This window comes from Mus caroli, unplaced genomic scaffold (genome assembly GCF_978045245.1).
Source record: "Mus caroli unplaced genomic scaffold, Mus_caroli_1 scaffold_18, whole genome shotgun sequence".
Lineage (NCBI taxonomy): Eukaryota > Metazoa > Chordata > Mammalia > Rodentia > Muridae > Mus > Mus caroli.
The window spans coordinates 47,127,105-47,152,203 of record NW_028227273.1 but is presented as its reverse complement, the minus strand read 5'-3'; the positions used below and the strand labels follow the sequence as shown (position 1 = coordinate 47,152,203).

The window sequence follows — 25,099 nt, the reverse complement described above, 5'->3', positions numbered from 1 at the left end:
TCACCACTGGGTATCCGGAGATGCCGCTCCCTGTGGGCTGGTCGCCGCGGCGCTCAGTATTTGCGCATTTCCGGCGGCCGGTCAACGACTGCTTCCTGTGTTTTGGGGGCCGCCGTTAGCGTGAAGGTCTGGAGTTTCTGAGTTCGAGGGTTTGGAGGCGCCTCCTTTTGACCCTTCGCCATGGGAGTGACATGGTAGGACTTGAAGGGCTTCTGTGGTGACGGAGCATGGGGTCGTGAAGGAGTCTGTGAGCCTGTGCTGGCCCGGGGAAGGGGATTTTGACCGAGGTTCTCGGTTCCTCGGGGGCTGACCAAGATGTCTTCCGGTTGTGTGGATGGGGGACACTGCGGTGGGACTTCTCCCTTCCCAGACACACCCCTTTGGCAAAGAGAGCACCTCATCCCTAGGACCCGCCAGGAGTTGTACCTTTTTTTTTTTTTTGGTGCCTCTTCCTGTCCTTGAGGCCTTGTAGTGTCGCTACTAGGACCCAAAGGTTAGAAATAGGGTTTCTGGATTAGGAGTTATTCGCAGAAAGGGATAAGAGTGGCGCGAGGAGAAAGTGACTTTTCTATTTTGCTTGCAGTTACAGACTTTGAATTGGCCACTTTAAGGTGTTGGGGCTAGTGACAGAGGTAGGAGGAAAGGAGCTGTTGGGAGTTTGGAAATGGGAGTACCAGACACATTAACTATTCATGAACCACGCCCTATATGTTTGAGACAGTTTTTCGAGCAGGGTGTCTCACTGTGTAGTTTTGGGAGGCCCGGAACTCACTCTGTAGAACAGGCTGAACTCGAATTCACAGAGATCCACCTGCCTCTCTCTGCCTCTCAAGCGCTTGGATGAAAGGGGCGCATGCCACCATCGCCTGGGCTTGAGACAATTTTGATTGACTTTTATCTTAAACATGTTTGAAGTCGCACTTGATAAAAAGGAGGCAGTTGGTAAGGTTTGGGCACCGTGCCTTTCTGGGTATTAATTTCAAAGTACTCGGCCTCAGCACTTAAAGTCTTGGTAGTGGTGTGCTTTTTTCCAGTTAAAGAAGCTTGGAGGCCAGGGGCCACAGGTCTGCCCAACTAAGGCTCTTGCCATAGTTGACACTAGGAGCCTCATCTCATACTTCTACACTACTGTGAAGAGTGCCTGTGAGCAATGAAGGCAAATCACAGCAGAGTCATTTAGAGTTTAGTTTCCCTGTTTGCAGTAAGTTGACACAGGACAGGACCTTTCCTGGGGCCTTTGGAAGAGTCAGGCAATCCATCTGAAGGCTCATGCCTTTGATAAACATTTGGGAGGCAGAGTCAGGCAAGTTTCTGTGAATTCCAGGCCAGCCTGGTCTACATAGTGAGTTCCAGGAACTCTTGGGGACTGATGGGCGGGGATCAGAGATGTCTAAGTAACTCCTAGCCCTGTTGATCCGTTACCTGTTGGGAAATTGAGCGGCTTAGCCAGAAGCTCTGTGTCTCTGGACCCTGCTGACTTGGCGTTCTGTTTCTCAGTGTGTCCCAGATGCCTGTGGCTGAGGGCAAGAGTGTCCAGCAGACAGTGGAGCTCCTCACCAAGAAACTGGAGATGCTCGGAGCAGAGAAACAAGGGACATTTTGTGTGGACTGTGAGACTTACCACACAGCTGCCTCTACCCTGGGCAGCCAAGGTCAGTAGATGGCTGAGAGCAGATGGGAGGAGCCTGGCTTAGAGTATTTATGTTAATGGATCTGCTTGCTTTTCTGTCAAGGGTAGCGGTCCCGATGGAGGCAGGATGTGTTTGTGGCCTCATACGTTCTTGGTCCATCTTATATTATGGTGGTCAGTTTGCAGGTTGACCTATTTGTTTAAAGATTTGTTTTTACTTAAGTGTGTGTGTGTGTGTGTGTGTACAAGCACTTGTGCCCCTGTGTGTGGCTATATGCACACACGTGTGGGTGCTTATGGAGGCTAGAGGTATCAGGTCCTCTGAGCTAGAGTCACGGGTAGTTATGAGCTTCCTGCTGATATGGGTCCTGGGAACTCTAAACGTGGGTTCAAGGCCAGCCTAGGCTAGAGACTGAGAACCTTTCTTAGGAAACAACAAATTGTCCACAATAACAGGAAGTACTTTCTTCATTAAAGAATAGTGTTGGGGCTGAAGAGATAGCTCAGCAGTTGAGAACACTGGCTGGTTTTCTAGAAGCCAGGGTTTCATTCCCAGAGCCCATATGGCAGCTCACAGTTTGTGACTCCAGTCCTAGGGAATCCAGTGCCCAGTGCCCATAGTCTCTGGATACACTGTAGCTGTACAGATGGTTGCGAGTCTTCATGTGGTTGTTGGGAATTGAATTTAGGACCTATGGACCTCTGTTTGCTCCGGTCGGCCCTGCTTGCTCAGGTCCAAAGATTTATTTATTAAGTACACTGTTACTGTCTTCAGACACACCAGAAGAGGGCATCAGATCTCATTACGCGTGGTTGTGAGCCACCTTGTGGTTGCTGGGATTTGAACTCAGGACCTTCAGAAGAGCAGTCAGTGCTCTTACTTGCTGAGCCATCTTGGTAGCCCACTCACATAGTCTTTAGCTGCCTTTGAAAAGTTTCAAGGTAGTGCAGCTTGATGTGGTATGATCCAGGTATGTAATTACAGTGTATAGACCTGAGACAGAATAAGATCAGCTTTGAGTGGCTCTGAGAGCTGACATATTTTAAACTGGATTTTCAAAGAGATGAAAGGTGTGACTTGGCAGTGCAGACAGAAGGGTTCAGAGTTGGAGGGTCAGTGTAGAGCCCGCTAAATTCAGCAGGGGGCAGCAGAGAGGCCAGGGCAGTACAGGGAAGGCACTGAATTGCTCCCCAATCCTGCAGTCTTTCTCCTCTTTCCATTATTACACTTTTTTTTTTTTTTTTTTAAAAAGGATTTGCCGGGCGTGGTGGTGCACGCCTTTAATCCCAGCACTCGGGAGGCAGAGGCAGGCGGATTTCTGAGTTCGAGGCCAGCCTGGTCTACAAAGTGAGTTCCAGGACAGCCAGGGCTATACAGAGAAACCCTGTCTCGGAAAACAAAAACAAAAAAAACAAAAACAAACAAACAAAAAAAGGATTTATTTATATTTTATTTTGTTTGTTTTTAGACAGGGTCTCACTATGTAGCTCTAGCTGTCCTGGAACTCACTCTGTAGATGGGAGTGGCCTCAAATCCACAGAGATCCATCTCCCAAGTGCTGGAACTAAACGCGCATCCTTACACCTGACTATTTTATTTCTGTGGATGGGTGCTGTGGAGGGAGGTCAGAAGGGAGCTGGAGTTATAGGCACTTGTGGTGGTTATAGGCCCCGGTGTGGATGGTGAACTCTATAGACTTCTCACAGAACAGTGAGTGGTCAGAACCATTGAGCCATCTCACCAGCCTCTTGTTAGATTTTTATTTCTTTCTTTTGTTTTTGTTTTTTGAGACAGAGTTTCTCTGTGTATCCCTGGCTGTCCTGCAACTCTCTCTTTGTACACTAGGCTGGGATCACAGAGATGAGACTGCCTCTGCCTCCTGAGCGCTGGGATTAAAGGTGTGCACCCACCACTGCCTTGCTTTTGTTATGCCCTTAACCCCGCTAGAGTTCATGGTTTTCCAAGACAGGGTTTCTCTGTGTAGCCCTGGCTGTCCTGGAACTCACTTTATAGACCAGGCTGGCCTCGAACTCAGAAATCCACCTGTCTCTGCCTCCCAAGTGCTGGGATTAAAGACGTGCGCTACCACTGCCCGGCGCTAGAGTTCATGTTATGAATACCATCTTTCCTCCTGCCCTGTTGTTCAGAAATACTTCTCCATCCTCTTTCAAGTCCTGTTTTTTCTTTCATTTTATGCTGAAGTCTTAGATTTCTGGTTTTTCAGGTAATCACTCTTTAAAGTTTTATTTTGTATTAATTAGGTTTTTGTGAGATAAGGTTCTGGGTAGCTCAGGCTAGCTTTGAACTTGCCTTGTAGCTGAAGATGACCTTGAGTTTCTGATGGTCCTGCTCTAGTGCTAAGATACCAGTACCATATTCAGTTTACCTGATTCTTGGGGTAGTATCCAGGTCCTTATGCGTGCTAGGCAGAGACTGTCATTACCAGACTCTCTTTATTTTGTGTGTGTTTGTGTGTTATGCATGTGCATGGCTGTTTTTGCCACAGCATGGGTATGAAGTTTATAGACTCCAGCTTTCTGGAGTCTCAGCTCTTTTTCCCATGGGCCTCCCAGAGATCAGACTCAGGCTTAGCAGCAGGCACCTTTACCTGCTAAACTAGCCCTTATTATCTGTGCATGGGTGGTTTGTGTTTTTTTTGTTTTTGTTTTTGTTTTTTTGTTTTTTCCAGTTTGGCGAACCAATGAGTTTTAATGGGGTTACTTAGGGAATATGGGTGAGGAGTTACTTTCAGGAGCAGAAATGACTCAAAGACTGATGCACCATCAAAGCCCACCCTAGCACAATGACAGCTTACAAAGTTGGGAATTTAGAGCATACTGCACAGCCTGCAGGCAGCTCAGCAAGTTGGAGAGTGTCCTTTCCAGGTACTTGGCGTGGTCTGTGCTTCTTCGGACAGTTGGTCTGGTTTCTGGTCCTTCGAGGCACCTGGTCTGATCGCAGAGTCTTTTTTTTCTTTTTTCTTTTCTTTTCTTTTCTTTTCTTTTCTTTTCTTTTCTTTTCTTTTCTTTCTTTCTTTCTTTTTTGTTTTCTTTTACAGCTTCTTTAGACAAAAAATTGTTGCAGCTACCAGTTCTGGATCTCCTTTGCAGCTTGTCTTGTCTTTGAGGGAGTCCCAACTTTAAATGCTTCCTCTGGCAGGGAGGGGCCTAGTGCATCTTGTCAGTTTCAGGGACTTCATGAGGAGATTTGAGGGGTTTACCTTCCAGTTTAAAGAGTGCCCCTGCTGAAGTGAATGTTTCAATCTTGGAGGAAACTGTTTCATAACACCTGCATTGTAGCAAGATCCCAAGCCACCATCCTGCTAGGAAATGCCTGCCAGGCCTTCAAAGTCCAATTGAAGTGCAACATCTCCTCAAAGGGGCCAGATCTCACAGTGAGAGAAATGTCTTTGTTGTTGTTTTGTTATATCAAAAGTGCCCAGCCTCTTGTGGTTTGTTTTGATCCAGGGTGGAAGAGCCTGTGCATGCCCACACTGGTGAAAGCTAGGAAAGGACACTGGATACTTTCCATCTCTTGTTTCTTCTATGGCTCTCTGCTTGGTTGCCTTGAGACAGGGTCTCTCACTGAACTGGAAATGTGCTATTTTGGATATCTGACTGGCCAGTGAACTCTTAGGGTCCACCTGCCTCTGCTCCCCAACGCTGGAATCACAAACGTGTGTGTAGCCTTTCAGACTTTACCTGGGTTTGGGGGATTAGGATTTAGGTCCTTGCTGAGCTATCGTCTCAGGTCCCGCTCCCATTTTTAAAAGTAGACTTATATATTTATTTTTCTATATTTTTATTCCATGTGAGTATGTGTATGCATATATACCCTATATACATATGGGTATACATATGTACCCTAACAAGGGAGTAGATGTCAGAGGACAACTTGCACAAGTTGAGGCTTTTTTCCCCCATCAAATGGGTCCCAGAGATGGAACTTGGGTTGTCAGGCTTGGTGGCAAGAGCTTTAACCCATTGAGTTATCTTGCCAGTCCTGTTTTTTGATTGTTGTCAGACAGGGTCTTGTGTAGCCCAGGCTGGCCTCAGACTTGAGGCAGTCATACTACATGAGCCTCTTGAGAACACCTGCGCTTCCATGTGACACTTATTTGGAGACTTGGTGTCCTTGGGAAGTTCTCATCCATCCTCAAACTCAGCAGACCAGTGCTGGAATCACAGTCTTGAGCCACTCTTGTCTTCTGTTGTGGATGCCTGGCCTTCTTGTAAAAAGATTTTTGGGTACTTGCCACTGAGTCTGACAACTTGAGTTTTATCCCCAGAACCCATATAGTGGAAGGAGAAAACAGACTTTCCCAAGTATCTACCACTGAATCATATATGTGTCCCTGCCCTAAAACACAAATAAATGTATATATATTTTAAAAACAGACTTTAGGGGGCTAGGGAAATGGCCTAGTTAGTAAATGTTTTGCCTTATAAGTATAAGAGTTTGAGTTTATATCCTTAGATCCCACCTTAAAAGTTAGGTACAAGCCAGTCATGGTAGCATAAGCCTTTAATCCCAGCACTTGGGAGGCAGAGGCAGGAGTTTGAGACCAGCCTGGTCTATAGAGTGAGTTCCAGTTTAGAGTTCCAGCTTGAGCTAACAATGATAACCGGTCTCAAAAAACCCACCACCACCACCACCCACAAAAAAACAAACCTGGGCACAGCTGCATATGACTAATCCCAAAGCTGAAAAGGTAGAGACAGGAAGAGGATCCCTGGGGTGTTGGCCAGACACTCTTGCTCTGGGTTCAGTGAGAGACCCTGTCAAAAACCTCACACTTATGCATGTACAGATAGCCCTAATTAGATTCAGTCGGTTATTAAGAAAAAATAGAGAAGGACATGAAGTTGGAAGGAGGATGTGTTTGAGGAGGGGGGAGCAGGCAGGGTTTGAAGAGGGAGGTTTTTTCTTTATTTTTTTTTTTTAAAGATTTATTTTATGTATTTGAGTACACTGTAGCTGTCTTCAGACACACTAGAAGAGAGCATCCGATACCATTACAGATGGTTGTGAGCCACCATGTGGTTGCTGGGAATTGAACTCAGGACCTCTGGAAGAGCAGTCGGTGCTCTTAACTGCTAAGCCATCTATCTCTCCAGCCGGAAGAGGGAGGGTTTTAAGTGTACAGTAAGTATTTCAAATTGTGGTCATCTATTCGTTCTTGTAGTGTGTTAGGGGGAATTTTGCTTTCTGTGTTTTGTCTTCTTCCAGCTCCTGTGTAACCAGATGTATCTGTAGCTCTCCCTCCTTGGAGAAAGCCTGTAGAGTAGCTGGCAAGAAGGCTCAGCAAGTAAAGACGGGAGGCCAAGTTAAATGTCAGAGCCAGGTGTCTGGTGCAAGCCTTCAGTCTCAGCACTCTGGAGGCAGTGGCAGATGGATCTCTGAGTTTGAGACCAGCCTAGTCACAGAGAATTCCGGACTATGCAGGGATCCATAGTAAGACCTCGTCTTAAACAAAAAAAGGAGTCTAGAATGCCAGTAGAATGAGTGAGTGGGCTAGCGCTGTCGAACACTCTATCTATAGAACACGGGTTCTATCTCTAGCACACAGAGGAAGCAACAAGGAGACAGAGCCAGCTTTGGTAGCACACACTTCTAACTCCAGCATTAGGAGTTGGTCACACCCAGGCCTGCCTGGGTAAGATAGCAAGACCCTGTTCAAACCAAATAAAACAATAGACTGAGGAAACTCATTTCTCAGAGAGTGGAAGGGGGCTTGAAAGTACAGCTTCAAATCCTAGTGCCCGGGTTCGTCATAACTTTCCTAGCCATCTCAACTAAACAGTCACAAACACTTGTCCTTACCTGCAGGCGGCACTGGCAGCTTTTAAAGGCAAGGCAGAAAAAACTTGACTCAGCTTGACTGTGGTCTACTGTCCTAGCCTACTGTTCATAGGCTCCCTATTGCAAAGCCTCTGTAAGAGCATTTAGATTTCAAAGGCAGCATTGACAGGGTCCAGAGCGGCATGCGGGTGTTTCCCTTCTGTTTTATGTTTGAGGTTCTAGGGCTGGAGCTCAGGATGAGGCCAGTATCTGTTACCGAGCAACACCACCAGCCCTTAGGGTTTTTCTTGTTTTGTTGAAACTATAGATGATGATATATAAGAGCCTGTCTATAGCTGGGCGTGGTGGCACACGCCTTTAATCCCAGCACTCCGGAGGCAGAGGCAGGAGGATTTCTGAGTTCAAGGCCAGCCTGGTCTACAAAGTGAGTTCCAGGACAGACAGGGCTATACAGAGAAACCCTGTCTCGAAAAACCAAAAGAGCCTGTCTATGGGTTATTAATTATGATAAAATAGTCCTCATACATACATACATACATACATACCATACGACTCTTCTCAGCACCCAAGAATTCCCTGGTGCTCGTCAGGTATGTTTGGCCTCCGTTGTCTGGCTGGCTTTTCCAATTACCTGCGTCTCTGGAAAAGGGTAGCATTTACGGATCCTTTCCCTCTCAGGCTGCCAGGGTACCAAACTGCCAGCTGGCCTTGTTTGGTGTACGTGACCTGTCCCGGGGTGTGTTGACAAAAGTGGTGATGATGAGTGGGCCATCTGTCCCTTGCAGGCCAGGCTGGGAAGCTGATGTACGTGATGCATAACTCTGAGCACCCACTGAGCTGCTTTGCCCTCTTTGAGAACGGCCCTTGCCTCATTGCTGACACCAACTTCGATGTGCTTATGGGGAAGCTCAAGGGCTTCTTCCAGAGTGCCAAGGCCAGCAAGATTGAGACCCGGGGCACTCGCTACCAGTACTGTGACTTCCTGGTGAAGGTGGGCACGGTCACAATGGGGCCCAGTGCCCGTGGCATCTCTGTGGAGGTAAGACCTTGGTGAAGGACAAGCAGGATATGCTGTGGGCTCCACAGTACGGATTCTGGAAGCTTTCCCAGCCCCACTTAGTTCAGGTAGACTCAGACATGCTCCACTGCAGGGTCCTTTTTTTGGTGGCTGATTTTTTTGCCTGGTGGAGGGCCTGGGGGTGGTGATTCATGTCTCATGCCTTGGACTTACTATGTAGCCAAGGATGACAAACTTAATGTTGCTCTCTTCTGCCCCCAAGTGCTGAGATTGCAGCAGTGTGCCGCTCTACCCAGCTTCTTTCTTAGGTTATGCATTTATTTAGACAGTTTCATTTGGCTTGGACTCTCATTGTTTGTGTGTTTTGTTGTTGTTGTTGTTGTTTGGACTCTTCATTCTTATGTCTTCATATGTTTCACCATGCCTGGTTTGTGTGGTGCTGGAGATGCAGAGCAGACCTTGTGCTTGCTAGGTAAGCACTGTACCAACAAAATGCTATATCCTCAGCTCAAAAAAAGAAACCGAACCCTGTCTCACAACAACAACAACAACAACAACAACAAAAAGAAACAGAAACATATATGTATATGCATGCATGGGGTTACAGGAGCTTTCTTTAGGAGATTTTTTTTTAGATTTTTTTTTTCTGAGTATTGGGTATTTTGCTTGCATGTATGTCTCTGTACCACACGTGTACAGTGCTCAGAGGCCAAAGGAGGGCATCTGATGCCTTAGAATTGGAGTCAAGGACTTTTTTAAAGTTGTTGGTCTATGGGTGCTAGGAACCAACCCCAGGTCCTAAGAGCAGCAAGTGATCTTAACTTTTGAGCCATCTGTCCAGCACTGCTCTAAGGTTCGTCTATCTTTTCTTTAGTCATTCACTCTCTAGCCCAGAATTGAAGTGGGTTCGCAGCAAGTAAAAAGCTTAGAGAGGCTCACTTGCTGGAAACTGAAGGCATAAGCAAGGAGAGCAGGGGAGTGAAGATCTAGAGACCAGCACCCTTTCCAGGAAGGGCTGGAGTACACAGTTCTCTGAGGGACGTCTGAGGTGGGCTGTCATGTGCCCATGCGTCCCTCCTTAGTATATTTTATGAGTGGCCTCCCAAGCTGTGGAACAAACTCTACCTTTCCCTTTGGCATCTGTCCACTTTCACGGTGGCCAAGAATGTGTGTAGACGATGCCTTCGTCAAAAAATGATTACACTTATGGTGGGCATAGGTGTAAATGCGCCATAGCACACTGACAGAGATCAGAGCAATCCGTTCTCTCTTCCTACCATGTGGGTCCTGGGAATTGAACTTGGGCTAGCCGGCTTGGTAGCGAGCATCATTACTGGCTGATGGCCTGCAACATTGTATAGGTATTGAAATGACATATGGAGAGATAGCTTTAGAGTGAAAGTCCGTAGCCTTCCATGTGTCCAGCATGGACTGAGATTTTAGAAACAATAAAACAAGATAGAAGCTTGCAGCCGGGCGTTGGTGGCACATGCCTTTAATCCCAACACTTGGGAGGCAGAGGCAGGCGGATTTCTTGAGTTCGAGGCCAGCCTGGTCTACAGAGTAAGTTCCAGGACAGCCAGAGCTACACAGACAGAGAAACCCTGTCTCCAAAACAAAACAAACAAACAAACAAAAAAAGATAGAAGCTTGCAGGGCCTCCCTTTTGAAAATGTATCATTTAGTAAGCAAGCGAAGCTGAAACACAAACTGTTTTTTTAAGAGTTATGTACAGTTTATAACTGTTCAAGTATAGTTTCTTTTGTAAAAAGTGCTACCATAACAAACTACATTTAAAAAGAGTTAAATAGTAGAGAATAGTAGAGAAACAGTAAGTTCTATGAGAACACAGAATAGCACAGCACATAGCTAACAAGTTTGTGCCTTGGCTGGACATTAGAAGTTAAAGGTCCCGGGAGCTCCATCCTGAACTTAGAAGGTGAAGCCTTCAGAGGGAGTTTCTGGTACCACGTTTTGATCTTCCTCTTCCTCCACTGAGAAGTACTTCTCCATTAAGTTCAATGAGGCTTTGTAGACAGACTCCTTTTCATGGCTCTGTAGTGCTTCAATTTTATCCAAGCCTCCACACTCTTCAATCATTATACTGAGATTTTTCTGTCTCACCTAGTTTCTCTGCAGCCTGAAAGATATTTGAAATGGCATCAAGAATAACCTGAATAATCTTGGTATCTTCTGCACTCAGGAGGTTCATCAAAGGTTCTATTATCCCACAGTGAAGGAGATACACAATCTGTTCAACAGTCCCACTGCTGGTAGAGTTGGTTATAGCCCACGGCCTCCTTCTGTGTCTTAAAGTCTGCCTAGGCCATGATTCACAACTTGCTGTATCTGGTCCTGGCGTCCAGCTGTAATGATTGACATTGTCCATGTGGCCTCCTGAATATTAGTTTTGGGGTTTGTTAGCAGGCTGGGAAAGACTGCAAGTGCTCCTGCATCTATCACTTTCTGAGTCTGTTCATCTGTTCCAGTGACAGTATTCCCTATGGCTCTTAGTGCAGGAGTCACAGTGGGCAGTTCAGTAGCTCCTAGAAGCTTCACAAGTTGGGGAACAACTCCTTTCTTCACAACCATCTCAATGCGCTCATTTGGCCCATCAGTCAGGGAGGAAATGGCTAGTACTTCTGGATCACTGTGGTGCAGGAGTGGAACTAAAGTAGGAAGAATCTGCTCAACGGCGTCTAAGGGAGGTGCAGGGTTCTTGTTTCGATAGAGGTTTGAAAGGGTCCTGGTTAGATTACGTAAGTAACCACATGCCAAGGATGACAGATCGGGAACTGCAAGAAGTGCCAACAGTGGGTCAATAGCACCGTGTTTGATAACTAAGTCTTGGAAAGCTGAACCATCAACGGCAATGTTTCCAAGAGTCCATACAGCTTGCTCGCTGATGTGAGCATGGGGAGATGCCAAGAGAGAAATAAATGCTGGGATAGCACCTCCATCCACCACAGCTTTGGTCTGTTCAGATGTTCCAGAAGCAATGTTGGTGAGTGTCCAAGCAGACTCAAACTGAATGGGACTACAATCAGTGCCCAAGAAGGACGTAAATTTTGGGATCAAACCAGCCCGGATGATGTTGTCTAGAGGAGGCTGTTTCTCTCTACAAAGCAATTTCCGAGCAGCTTGAGTAGCTTGGAGCTGGCTTTCTAAATTGTTACTGTTTATGCCTTTAACAATGTCCTCACAGACCAATTTACAGTCCCCTGGTTGTTCCGGTTTTCCTGTAGCAGAGAAGTAGCATCATCAGGAAAGGAGCTGATGTTTCTCCTTTTCAGCATCTGCTCATCTCTTTTAGCTTTCCTGAGTTCCACATTAACTATTATTCCGCAGCGACACATTTCTGTACTGTCCTTCCCCCTGTTCTTGAATCTGTTAAGTCGGGCAGCTGGTAAGTTAGCATTCTCGTTCCTGGACATGGCGGCAGGAACAAGGAGGAAAGCTGTACAGCTGGCTCAGACTTCCACGAAAGGCGGTGCGGGGCACTCAAGCTGTGGGTCGGCGGCTGTGGAAATGTCTGCTACCCTTCAGCCCCCAGACTTTGTGCCAAAACACAACCTTTTGAAGTGAGTTTAGAAAGGCATTAGGCTTAGGAAATGAGGCTGTCGAGAGTCTTGCTGTCTAATGGTAACCTGTAGAGCAATGTATAGAATAAGGAGTCCAAGGTGGGAAGTGCTAGTGCATGCTGTCTCAGCACCTGAGAGATGGAGGCCAGAGGATTGAGAGGCTGAGGCGGCTTGAGCTGCACTGTTAGATCCTGTCACAAAGTAAAAACCGCAGAAAGGAGTCTGGGAAGCATCGCAGGTAGAGAAAAGGACCCTAGTGTCAGTTTCTTTTCTGCTTGGAGGCTCCCAAGCCAACACTGTGTAATGGTTTCGCCTCGTGACTGACCGACCGCTCGCAGCAGCAGGAGGGAGGAAAGCAAGCTCATCCTTGTCCTTACCCTTGCTGTCTGTTCTCTTGTCCCAGGTGGAGTATGGCCCTTGTGTGGTGGCTAGTGACTGTTGGAGCCTCCTGCTTGAGTTCCTCCAGAGTTTCCTAGGGAGCCACGCGCCAGGGGCACCTGCAGTGTTTGGGAACAGACATGATGCGGTCTATGGGCCAGCAGACACCATGATACAGTACATGGAACTCTTCAACAAGATCCGAAAACAGCAGCAAGTGCCAGTGGCTGGGATCCGTTAGTGACTGCCCGCTGCCCACCTCCTGAGTTGTCACCAGGATAATGCCCAGGCCCACGTGCTGGACTCGGTCCTGGGCCCCTGGCCCAGCTGGTTGCCAGCTGTAGCTTGTGTTCTGGGGCTTTGGACTTCCCTCCTGACCCCATCACAGCTGGTTTTTACTTCATGCTTTAACTGGATTTGGCTGGTCCTCAAGAATGGTAACTGTGGAGAATGGAAAAGCTGTAGGGCAACAGGTAGGACAGGGTTGTCGCTGTCGGCACTGTAGCTGTGTGTGTCCCAGGTGCTGAGGGTTTGGTATTGGCTGGACACCTGTGCTGTATGGGGCTCCCCTTCGCTTGAGGATGTGGCTGGCCTCTCCTGGAGATGGTTAGGTGGCAGGACTGGATTGTTGGCTACTAGAGTGTCGCTTTCATTCTTTGGACACTGATGTCTTCCCATACTGTTTTAAATTATGTGAACCTGTAGGCCAGGCCGCTGTAGCAGAACCAAAAGCAGAGGACTCTTACTGCACAGTTTATTTTTCATTAATAGTTCGCAGGCATTCAGTTCCCAGGGCAGAATGAACTCCACAGCGTTACCAGGAACTTGGCTTCTTATGTCTTACTGTTCCTTATATCATACTGTCCCAAAATGCTTTCCTTCCTACAGGATCAACGCATGCTCAGTAGCTCTGCACCCACAGTCCACTGAGGAGAGCGAGGTTGAGAGGAATGGTTTTCAGAGTTGCTCAAATCACTGTGGACACACGTTCCTGACACTCAACACTCCGTTTTTTCAGGGTGCCTCCTAGGTTGTCTTATCTTGCTTGAGCCTTGAATTCACTGACACTATTGCTCACCGGCCTCACCTACTACAGAGACATTTAACACAGACAGGCTCAGGAAAGCTGTTAATCTCCAAAGTGTAGGCTGTCAGTTAGGATCCTGTCCTCAGAGCACAGCTAGGCAGACTTGCCAGCGCATTTGGGCAGCGGCTCTGAGGTATTGGTCATTCTTGTCTCCTAGCTTTGGCTGGCAGGACAGCTTGTTACGCCTTCCTGCTATGGCTCAGTTATCCAGTTGTTCCTGTTACTTCCTCTTGTTTTGTTACTCTTTTACTGTGTTCTGTAAAAGCTGAGGTATTTTAGATACCGTAATAAAACTTTACCAACATTACAGTTTTGGCCTTCTGCTCTGTATTTGGTCTGTTGCAGTCTGTCTACTCTGTGCTTTGTACTGGCTGCCTGAAAACGCAGATGTTAATTTAAGTGGTAAATATGGACTCTCAGTTCCTACATAAGAAGGGCTCAGTTTCTAAAAGATAAAGAGAAGCATAAACAATCTAGCATCTTGTTAGTTGTAGTTGCCTTGTTTGCATTCCCAGCAATCTTGATTTTGAGGGGGGGGCGGGGGGTTTTTGGTTTTTCGAAACAGGGTTTCTCTGTGTAGCCCTGGCTGTCCTGGAACTCACTTTGTAGACCAGGCTGGCCTCAAACTCAGAAATCCTCCTGCCTCTGCCTCCCAAGTGCTGGGATCAAAGGCATGCGCTGTCACGCCCGGCTAGCAGCAAGCATTCTTAACCATGTTCACAATGACTTCAAGAAGAGAATCTGTACATTTATCCTGGAGCTGGAGATAGCAGTGGGAACCTTTACTTGTGTCAGTAAGGCAAGGCTGGGGTTGTGGCAGGTGTGCTGGGGCTGCCAGTGGAAGGGATGCCGCTTTAATAGACAGCTGACTGGCAGCTGGCTATAGCGTTGGGCTTAAATCTGTTCTTGTATACTGGGAATAATGTCTGCTTTCCATGTAGCAGAGAAGTTGAAAGGGAAATTTGTGAACATGAAGATACTGTCCCTGAGTTTTTCTTCTTTTAAAATTTGTTTTGTCTGGATATATGTGTGCGTACCACATACGTGCCTGATCCAGAAGAGGGCATCAGATCTCTTGAGACTGGAGATGGTTCCGAGCACCTATGTGGGTACTGGAATAGAACTGAAGTCCTCTGCAAAAGCAGCCAGTGCTGTTAACCACTGAGCCATCTTTCCAGCCTGTCTGGGACTCTTTAATGTACTCATAGAGATCTGCTCTACCTCCTAGGGCTGGAATTAAAGGTGTGTGCCACCATTGCCCAACCAAGTGTTTTTTCTTTAAAGACACAGCCTAATTGTGTACTTCTGACTGGCCTGGAACTATGTATACAAGGCTCACCTCAAACTCAGAATTCATCCAGGTGATCTTCCCTGCCTCACAAAAGCAAAAAAGTACAAAATATATTTAGTTTTGGGTTTCCTTGGGCTTTTAATTTTTTTGTTATTATTGTTGTTGTTTTGTTTTTTAAGCAGAATCTTATTTACCTAGGCTGACTTGTACTCTATAGACCTTGAACTGTTGAATGTGTGTGCCTCCGTACCTGGGGAAATGTTTACTTAGAACCAGTAACTTTTAGCTGGGCAGTGGTGGCACAATGCCTTTAATCCCAGCACTTGGGAGGCAGAAGCAGGCAGATTTCTGAGTTTGAGGCCAACCTGATCTACAGAGTGAGTTCCAGGACAGCCAGGGCTACACAGAGAAACCCTGTCTTGAAAAAAAAAAAGAACTAGTAATTTTTATTAGAATTTAACCTGAGATCCAAGTGAGACATTACACACACACATATAAAACATACATGCCTTAAAATATATGTGTTTATATAGTGCCATCAAAGAACACTTGGATGCGTCTGTGGTTTTCCTACAGCTGATTAGGCTTCTGTGCTAAGGCAACAGGTATCCACTGTTCTTTCTAAAACTTTTTTTAAATTGCGTTCTATTTGTACATGTGTGATTGGGCACATGCCTGTTGCTGTGAGAAGACAATGTCTGGGCATCATTTCTTGTTCCCATGTAGTCCCAGAATCGAATCCAGATGGTCAGGCTTTCAGGCTTGGTGGTAAGTGATTCATAGGCTGAACCATCTAGCCCCCCACCCCCACCACCTTAAAACTACACACACACACACACACACACACACACACACACACACACGTTTGTTTCACAGAGGATGGATATCTTGCAAGCATGTGTATCCAGGAGATGGAAGTGGAAGGCAGACTGATTGGCAGCACCTTTACCCACTGTGCCATCATGCTTTGCCCTTATTGCTCCTGTGTGTTGTTTTCTAAGACTTAATTTATTTTATGTGAGTGTGCTGTCGCTCTCTTCATACACACCAGAAGAGGGCATGGGATCTCATTACAGATGGTTGTGAGCCACCATGTGGTTGCTGGGATTTGAACTCAGGACCTCTGGAAGAACAGTCAGTGCTCTTAACTACTGAGCCATGTCTCCAGCCCCTTATTGTGCCTTTTTTCTTGTCAGTGCAAATGACAGTCAAACAACAGAAGCTGCTTATTTTCCATATTATTTTAATACTACTTTGGGTCTCAGAGACCCTCTGGAAGGCTCTTGAGATTCCTTGCACTTTCCAGGCAGCACAGACTTCAAGAGCCAAAGATGTAGTATGTGGTGGTGGGTTGATTTTCCTTCTAGCTGTTGGAAGTGCACAACTTCCTCACTCAGAAAAGCACCTTGTTAGGGAAAGAACACTAAGATACTGTCTGCTCCAAGAAAGCGGTTGGGAGCCGGGCAAGAGGGGAAAGGCACCTTTTAAGGTTTTTATTCACTTTTGTAAGGAGTCACAACTTAGAATTCCGAAAGAGAACTGTTAAATGGGACAACAACGAGAGGCACTAAGTTGTGGCTCTAATTAGGGATCTGTAGTCCTGAGGCTTCTTGAATTACACTGCAGGGTTCCCTCCACCATGGGAACTGAACCCAGGTCCTCAGTCCTTTCCCAGGACTTGAGTTCTCCTCCTGTGCCACATTGGAGACATTGGAGTCTTGTTACTTATCCAGAATTGTCCCTGAACTCACTATGCAATCTACAGAGCATAAGAACTCATGCCATCCTCCTGCCTCGGCCTACTGATTGCTTAACCACATCCGACTTTATTTAATTTTTGCTTCCTTCATATTTACAGACATAAATCCTTGAACCACTGTAACATATAATACACGTTTATTTCTTATTGTTTTTCTTAAAAGTGTTTTCAGCCGCCTTAGGCTGTCTTGGATGTTGTAACATATCTAATTTGAGGGACCCTGACCCGCAAGGTCAGGCAGGCCAGTGTACCCGGGAAGCTTGCCTACCGTGCATAGGGAGTCTTTCTGTTTCAAAATGGACTTTATCCCTCTCGGAAGTCCCTGGGGCCACTGCCATCTAGGTCTGATTTATTTCCCAGTCCCCATTTGGGGAGCGATGAACCTTTTTCCGTCCCGTCGAAGAGGATTTCATAAGACAGCTGAATGCCGCCTGAGTCATCCGTGGTAAAAGTCCACACGTGTGTGTGTGTCTGGGCGCCAAGAGTAACGTTTGCAAAATACTACCTCAGGGACCCCCAGGTTCTCTGGCTGCTGCTACACCGTAAAGAAGATGACAAAACCCAAAAAATACCCGGAAGTGAGAAAGGCCTCTTTGGAGCAGCGAGACGTGCAGAAGGTAAGCCGCAGGATATGCAAAATTCCTTTACCTTTACAGATCGTAGGGGTGGGGGTGGGGCGCTCGGAAAAGTGCCTGGCCCTTTAAGGAGGAGGGCCAGACAGTAGACTCTGTACCTTTAAGAGCCTCTTTGTCTAGGAACCTTCTTCTGTACCCTTCCGTGCCTCAACCAAACTTTGCCGGTGACTCGCGCCGCGCCGCGTCTCAGCCTCTCGCGCCGGCCCGCCACAGCCGCTGACCCGAAAACTTGGTGCCCGCGGCACGAACCTGCGTAAAGGGCGCGGGGGCCCCAGGTCGCGGCCGGGAAGGTGCGCCGTTGGCGCATTGCGGGACCTGGGGGCGGGGCTCTGACAGGTGGGCCAATGGGCGATAAGGGGCGTGGTCAGCCTGTTCGTCTTGCGTCCCGGTGACAGCTCGCGCGTGCTGATGATGGCGGTAAATAGAGAGGGGAGGGAGCGGGGAAGGGGGCGGAGGGCCAGCGGAGCGGCCGAGGGGGCGGCCCGGGGGGCGTGAGGGGCCGCAGTAGCTGGGAGTTCGCGCAGACATTCGGAGGCGGGGACACGCGGCCCCGACGTGCCGGCCCTCCCCTTTTAAAGGAGAGGAAAAAAAAAAATCCCCTCACACACCCGGTGAGGGGCGACAAAGGCGGCGCGCGCCTAGCGGGCGGGAGGAGCGGCGGCAGGGGGCGGGACCGCGACGCCGGCGGGCCCGGGGCGCCCGGGGCGGGGACGGCGGGCGGCGACAGCGAAGGCGCGAGCCCCGGCGCGCGGACGCTGCGTTTTGGCGGGGTGGGCGACGTCTGGGTTCTGAGGTGAAAGGTTTGAGGGGAGAGAGGGGAAGGCAGGCTGGGGCGGGGACGGAAGGGTTTGCTGAGTAGGAGATGAGGAGGATTAGGAGAGAAAGGGTTAGAAGCCGGAGAGTGGAGTGAGAAAGGAACCCAGGCTGGCCCCGGGATGAGGTTGGGAAGCCCGGGGCTGGGAAGAGGGATCCGGGGTCAGGGCTAAGGAGCAGGGGTCTGGAAGAGGCAAGGCTTGGCAGGTGGGAGGTGTTGGGGTGAGGGGTGCCAGGGCCAGAAGAGTTGCAAGTGGAAGACAAGGAAGGAGCAGAGCCGGGGTAGTAGTTGGGAGTGGAGGAGAGAGAGTGATTAAGAGCCAGACGTGACAAGGGTGTGAACTAGTGCAGAGCTGGGGATGAGCTGAAGGGCTGGGAGCCGCTGGGGTGAGATCGACAAGGTGTGGGTCAGTAGCTGGTGAGGGGTGTAAATTCTGTAAAGTGAGGGAGACAGGAGACCTGGATCACAACCAGGGGGAATCAAGAATCGGAGCGTTAGTGGAAGGGCTAACGAGAAGCGAGCTGAAAGCTGGGCGTTAATAGGACAGTTCTGGGAGAAAAAGAAACAACACTGAAAGGACGCTAGAAGCGGGGTGGAAGGAATGATGGTGAGCTGGGACGGGGAAACTGGGGGATTGTTTGTTGAAGAGGTTCAGCAAGGTAAAGATAGTGGAGTCAAAAGATTGGCCGAAAGGCAACCCGAGGAGATGAGCAACGAAGAGATGGGCCCTGGGAATTAAAGGATGGAATGGGGAGTGGGGAAAGAGAAAGGAGATTAAGGCAAGCTAGGGAAGTCCCAATGGGTATAGAACTGGGGTGGGCTGTACAGGAGTGGGAAACGAATGTTTTGCCCTGAAGTGCCCCAGAAGGTCTGGAAGGGGCAGGGCACAAACGCTGTAGTGAAGGATCTGAAGTAGAGAGCCTTTGGTGCAGAAGATAAGGAACCATGGTGAGTGAAAGGGGACCTAGAAACAGGGGTAAAGACTGAGAAGTGGGGGACCAGGTGGGGACGCAGCATAGGAGTTCTTTGTTAAGAGAAATGTGTATTGAATTTGTGAGTCCTTTTGTCCCTAATAGTAGGAAATTCCAGAAACCTTTTTCTCTCTTCAAGGAGTCTTGGATCCAGTTTCCATTTTTCATTGCCTGAAAATCCACTTTCATGTCCACTTTGAAAAGATGAGACCCATTTTTACTTGATTTTGTTCTTGTGGGATAGAAAAATTGGCAGCCTTGGGTGCTGAAAACCTCTTGGTTTCGCTAATGTTGTGCTAAAGGGTAAATGAGTTGTGTTTATTTACAATGTGCCTGTGGGATGTGGTATTTGGGGTGGGTGGAAGAACAGTTTTAGAGCTGACGATGCTGGCCAGGGCCAGGGCATCTCATTGAAGAGTGCACCGTTGGGGAGAGAAAGACATGGCTCGTTTGGTTTTCATTAATCAGACAGATTTCTGCCTAATTGTTTTCAGCAACTGAAGAATATGGAGAGGGGGGAGAGAGAGAGAGAGAGAGAGAGAGAGAGAGAGAGAGAGAGAGAGAGAGAGAGAGAGAGAGAGAATGAATTAACCAGGGAAGTTTACTGAGCAGGAGTCTGAAGTCACGGCTCTGAGGGCGTTGAGTTCGTATGCTTCTTGCAGCTTTGTGTGGAACATTTTTCATGGGGTAATTTCTCACTCCCCAGATCTTCAGACAGTGATGGAGAAAGGTGGACTGCAGAGCTGAGGAGAGTTTTAGAGCTGTGGACTCATATTTTAGATTACATAATGGCTTTATGAGTACCTTTTATGAAAAGAATTCTGTAAGATAAGATTGCAGTCCCTCTGCCTATTGTATTGTATGATTGTGAATAGGAAAGGCATATTAATATTCTTTAGAACCCTTTGATTTGTAAGGTGCATTTTTAATGAAAATAATTACATTTATTTGTATGTATGTGGAGCAGTTATGGAAGTCAGAGGACAACTTGTGGAAGTTGGCTCTTTCTTTGAATCATTTATATACCGAGGATTGAACTCGGATAGTCAGGCTTGGCAGCAAGCTCTTTTACCCAATAAGCCATCTCTCTGGCACTATTAGACCATTTTGGAAATTAAAGGGAAGATGAGAATTTGGGGACAAATTTAAACTTAGTCTTTATTGGTAGTGTGTTTTAATGATTTTTCATTCCGAAGTGATTATATTTAATTAAGACTATTAATGAGTATTTACTTCATATTTGATAATGTGAAAAGTAATGTATAATTTCTTTTTGGGGGACAGGGGTACAAACTATTGATTTTTTTTTTAATTTTATGTGTATGGGTGCTTTGCCTGCATGTATGTCTGTATACCACATGCATGCCTGGTGTCTGCAGAGGGGCACTGCAGAAACCGGAGTCAGATTCCCCAGGAACTAGAGTGACAGACGTTTGTGAGCTGTGTGGGGGTGCTAGGAATGTAGTGTGTGTCTTCTGAGAAGAGCAGCCAAGGGCTCTTACCCACTGAGCCATCTCTCCAGTCTTGTTCTCAAGGTTATTTCCTTGAGAACAACTACATTCAGATAAACAGTGCTACTGTTTCCCCTTGATGTCCTGAAGAGGTTGCAAGTGTTGCTGGCGGTGGAGCTTTTGTCTAGGGTGTGCAGGGTTGGTCCTCAGCACTGCAAGCAAGACCACCTCAATAGCCCCTAGTCTAGGGACTGGGGATGGAGTTCAGTTGGTAGAGGGCTTGCCTAACATTCATGAAGTCCTGGGTTTGGTTCCCAAGCACTGCATGGTGATACATACCTGTTATCCTAGCACTCCCAAGGAAGAAAGGTCAGCCTTGCCCACATGAGTGAGTCTGAGGCCAGCCTGGGTCACACGAGACTATGTCTGAAACAAACAAACATATGGAGCGGCAAATACCCACCTCTGGGATTAGCGTCATCTCTAAAAAGAAAAGCCTAGCCTCCTTTTCCAGTGTTGTGTGATTTTTAGATTGCTCTTGTTTGGTGGATATTTGCATATGTAGCAAAACTTAGGTTTCTGGCATTAGCAAGGTTTACCTTTGATACGTGAATATCAGAAACGTGTGTGTGTGTGTGTGTGTGTGTGTGTGTGTGTGTGTGTGTAAATTAGAATCTGAACTCTGGATTGTTAATTGTGCTAAGGGCAAGCTTATAGTTCATGGTTTACTTTCTGGCTTCTGCTAGGCAGATTCAAGGTAGGTAGTAATTTTAGCAACTTATAGAAAAATGTTTAATTACATTTTTTGCTGCTAATTGAGATTAGTCTGAAAATATTAACTTTGAAAATGAGGAGTATTTTTACTATGAGATGGCTATTTATGTGAGTTATGTGCACATGCCTGTGTAGCTGTGTTTGGGCTGTTTTAAGGTATTGCCTTAAACAATTATGTTATACTCTGTTTAAGGTATTGTCTTTTTTTTAAAGATTTATTTATTTTTATTTATATGAGTACACTGAAGCTGTCTTCAGACACACCAGAAGAGGGCATCAGATTCCATTACAAATGGCTGTGAGCCACCATGTGGTTGCTGGGAATTGAACTCAGGACCTCTGGAAGAACAGTCAGTGCTCTTAACCACTGAGCCGGGTATGGTCATTTTTATGATGCAGTTGTCTAAAGGTGATCTGTCTGTGTGTCTGAAAATACAAACTACAAGCTCAGTCAAAGGAAGGAGCTTTTTTGAGTGGGGCCTTTTGTTTCCATTACACTGCTATTGTGTGCTAACCCTTTCTTTGGGCATGATGCTTCACACTGGCCCCCTCTCCCTTTGCCTTTTCCTTTCCTTCCCTGCTTTCTTTCTCCTCCTCTGTGCTGGTGGTGAACTCCAGAGTATCCTGTGTGCTGGGCAGATATTCTTACCAAGGACAGCACTCTCGGCCCTTAGCACACATTTCTAGAACTGAAAATGGATGATCTTTTCTGTTTATGGGACACTGGTCTCACTATGCACCCCTGGTTGGCCTGGAACTTACTGTGTTGACTAAGCTGGCTTTGAACTCACAGAGACCTGCCTGCCTCTGCTTCCATTCTGTTGGAACTAAAGCAGTGGATTGCCATTCCTGGCTAAAAATGAATGATATTTTAATTCAGACACTCTTGCTAAAAAGGACTCCAGTGTTACGTTTTAGCTGTGTTTACCATATTGTTTTGTTTTGAGACAGGGTCTCACTGTATATCTCTAGTTAGCCTTGAAACTACTAGATAGAGCAGACTGGTGTGAGCTCCTAGTTATCTGCCTTCTTCTGCTTCTCCTATACTGGGAGTAAAGGTGAATTCTATGGAGCCTGGCTTGTCCCTAGGTTTCTGTTTTTGTTTTGAGACATGCCCTTGCACTATATGCCAGCCTGGTCTTAAGTTGACTGTGTGGCCCAACCTAGCTTTAAATTTGTGGCCGTCCTCCTGCCTAGCTTCTGTGTGCTAGCATTAGAGGCTCCAGCACCATACCCAACTGTCAGTGGAACTTAACTCTTATTTTAGTTATTTGCTAAGAATAAAACTTATTTATCTTTTCAGATTTGGACAAGCAGGTTGTACATAATTTTTTTTCTGGTTAATTGTAGAGTCTTTGGATTGGCAGACACCTTGAAAGGACCTCAAGTTTATCTACAACTTCAGTCACTATCCTACTTAAATTATCCCAGGTAGATCAAAAGTCACCCCATTTTCTTATAAATCTAAACTGTCAACAGGGAACCTTGTAGGTAATCTCTTTTATTTTTAGGAGATTTATATTTTAATAATCAGCGCATATTTAAAGTTGTATTTGTATCCAATTCCTTGTTTTGTCCTCAACCTTTTACTAGGAAAAAGTCATTGTTGTTGCATTTATAAAATCTCTACCTGGTGTGATAACTCATGACTGTAATTCCAGCATCGAGGAGGCTGAGACAGGAGAATGTCCAGGAATGTGAGCCTAACCTGGACTACTTAGTAAGTTCCAGGCCAGTGTGAGCTCTAAGGTGATCTTGTCTCAAAACAAAAATAAGCAAGCAAGCAAACAATGAAGCCCTTACTTCTGCACTGCTAACAGACGGTGTCACTGAGTTGCATGACTCAATACCAGCACCTGTCTGGAACCTGTCATAAATCAACTAACTTCTCACAGCAGTTCTGAAGCAGGACTCTATTGTACTGAAACAAAGGGTCCTTTGAGATGAACTGACTTCCCTGTTTCTACAAAGATATGTTTATTTGGTCATTAATACTCTTTTAGCACAAATACTATTTCTATCAATTATTAACTCAATGATACACTTATTTTTTTTTATTTTATATTTGGAGATGGGGATTGTACCCAGTGCTTCATGTACATAAGCTCTATCACCCACAGCCCTGAGCTCCTCAGTCTATGTGTGCCCGTGCACATGTGTGGTAGGTGTGTGTGTTTCCTCAGTCATGCCCTACCTCTTATCTGGGACAAGGGCTCTCACTGAATCCTGACTTCATCTTCTAAGCTAGGCTGGTTAGCCAGGAAGCTCCAGGAGTCTGCCCTGTTGCCTCCCAGTGCTAGAGTTACAGATGCATGCCAGTTATCTGGCTTTTCCTGGGATCACTAGGGACCTCAACTGTGAGACCAGTCCTCATAGCTGGGTCTTCTTCCCAATCATTACATGATCTGTGGTTCTGTTCTAAAACATCCTCTTTCCTCTCCTCCCTCCTCCTCCTCCTCCTTTCCTGTTTCTTTTTTATTGAAGATAGATTTCACATAGCTCAGCTCCGCCTAAAATCTGGAACTGACTATGTATGTATGGAAAAAGATAACCTTGATTTTTTTTTTTTTTCTCAGTGTAGCACTGGCTCTTCTGGAGCTTACTCTGTAGACCAGGCTGGCCTTGAACTCATAGATGCCCCTGCCTCTGCCTCCTGAGTTCTGGGATTAAAGGCTGTGTACCCTCCATCCCTCAGCTGACCTTGAATTCTTTTTTTTTTTTTTTTTTTAGGTATTTTCCTCAATTACATTTCCAATGCTATCCAAAAAGTCCCCAATACACTCCCCCCCCCCCCAGTCCCCCACCCACCCACCCCCACCCCTTGGCCCTGGCATTCCCCTGTACTGGGGCATATAAAGTTGGCAAGTCCAATGGGCCTCTCTTTCCAGTGATGGCCGACTAGGCCATCTTTCGATACAAATGCAGCTAGAGTCAAGAGCTCTGGGGTACTGGTTAGTTCATAATAATGTTTCACCTATAGGGTTGCAGTTCCCTTTAGCTCCTTGGGTAATTTCTCTAGCTCCTCCATTGGGGGCCCTCTGATCCATCCAATAGCTGACTGTGAGCATCCACTTCTGTGTTTGCTAGGCCCCGGCATTGTCTCACAAGAGACAGCTATATCTGGGTCCTTTCAGCAAAATCTTGCTAGTGTATGCAATGGTGTCAGCATTTGGAAGCTGATTATGGGATGGATCCCTGGATATGGCAGTCTTTAGATTGACCTTGAATTCTTAAGTGGTGAGCCTAGGACCTGTGTCACAAGGTGACGACGTCTAATGCACACATTGCACAGGATTCTCCTGTGCTTTTACTTATTTTTTATTCTAAAATTGTTTTTTTTTTTTTTTTTTTTTTTTTTTTTTTACAAAACCAACAACCCCAAACCAGCTTTCTAGCACCTTACTGTGTTACAAATTACCTGTTCACTTTTGAAGTTGGAAAAATATTTTTTACTCAGTTGAAAGTACACTCCAGTTCAGCTATCCATCAGTAAAAATCTGTTCAGAACATTGCTATTTTATTTTCTTCTTTATTCTCTCTTTATGTATGCCTGCCTGAAAAATGTACTAAGTACCCTGCTCTTATCTGGTGCCATGACTCGGTTTACTCACTGAATTGAAAACATAGCTTGCAGAGTATGGTGGTTCACAGACAGTCTCAGCACATGGGGACTGAGGCAGAAGGGTTACCCAGAAGTGTAAGACCAGCCTGAGAAAGTTCTAGCCCAACCTGGGCTACTGAGTTGGACTCTCTGCAAACTGATAGAAAGCAAAGACTACTGAGACTACTGAGTGCTTAACTTAGCTGAGTGTGTACACTGTGACAGGACCAATGGGGAGGGGCTTCTGTTGGCGAGGTTTTTTAAGGTGTTTGTTTGTTTGTTTGTTGAAATGGGGTCTTATGTAGC

General features: G+C 46.6%; 2 protein-coding genes and 1 pseudogene across 11 annotated transcripts in view; 2 read left to right on the top strand and 1 right to left on the bottom strand.

Moving 5' to 3' along the window:
• The first annotated feature begins 51 nt into the window (after positions 1-51).
• Positions 52-13,804, top strand: Med20 (mediator complex subunit 20). The gene is made up of 4 exons (XM_021186174.3): positions 52-194; positions 1,498-1,652; positions 8,219-8,472; positions 12,436-13,804. The coding sequence occupies exons 1-4, from the start codon at positions 181-183 to the stop codon at positions 12,649-12,651; spliced, it is 639 nt and encodes a 212-aa protein (XP_021041833.1). The 5' UTR covers positions 52-180; the 3' UTR covers positions 12,652-13,804.
• Positions 1,566-25,099, top strand: part of Usp49 (ubiquitin specific peptidase 49) — a 77,823-nt gene continuing 54,289 nt past the window's right edge. For 7 of the 10 annotated variants that reach the window (XR_015045992.1, XM_085833310.1, XM_085833308.1 and 4 more), the window contains exon 1: positions 18,021-18,944. The gene's annotated coding sequence lies outside the window, so the exon portion shown is untranslated. Of the gene's footprint in view, positions 1,653-17,953; positions 17,976-18,020; positions 18,945-22,542; positions 22,624-25,099 lie in introns of those variants that run through there. The other 3 variants (XM_085833304.1, XM_085833305.1, XM_085833306.1) reach the window with 3 other exon arrangements.
• Positions 10,283-12,340, bottom strand: LOC110312514 (importin subunit alpha-1 pseudogene; annotated as a pseudogene).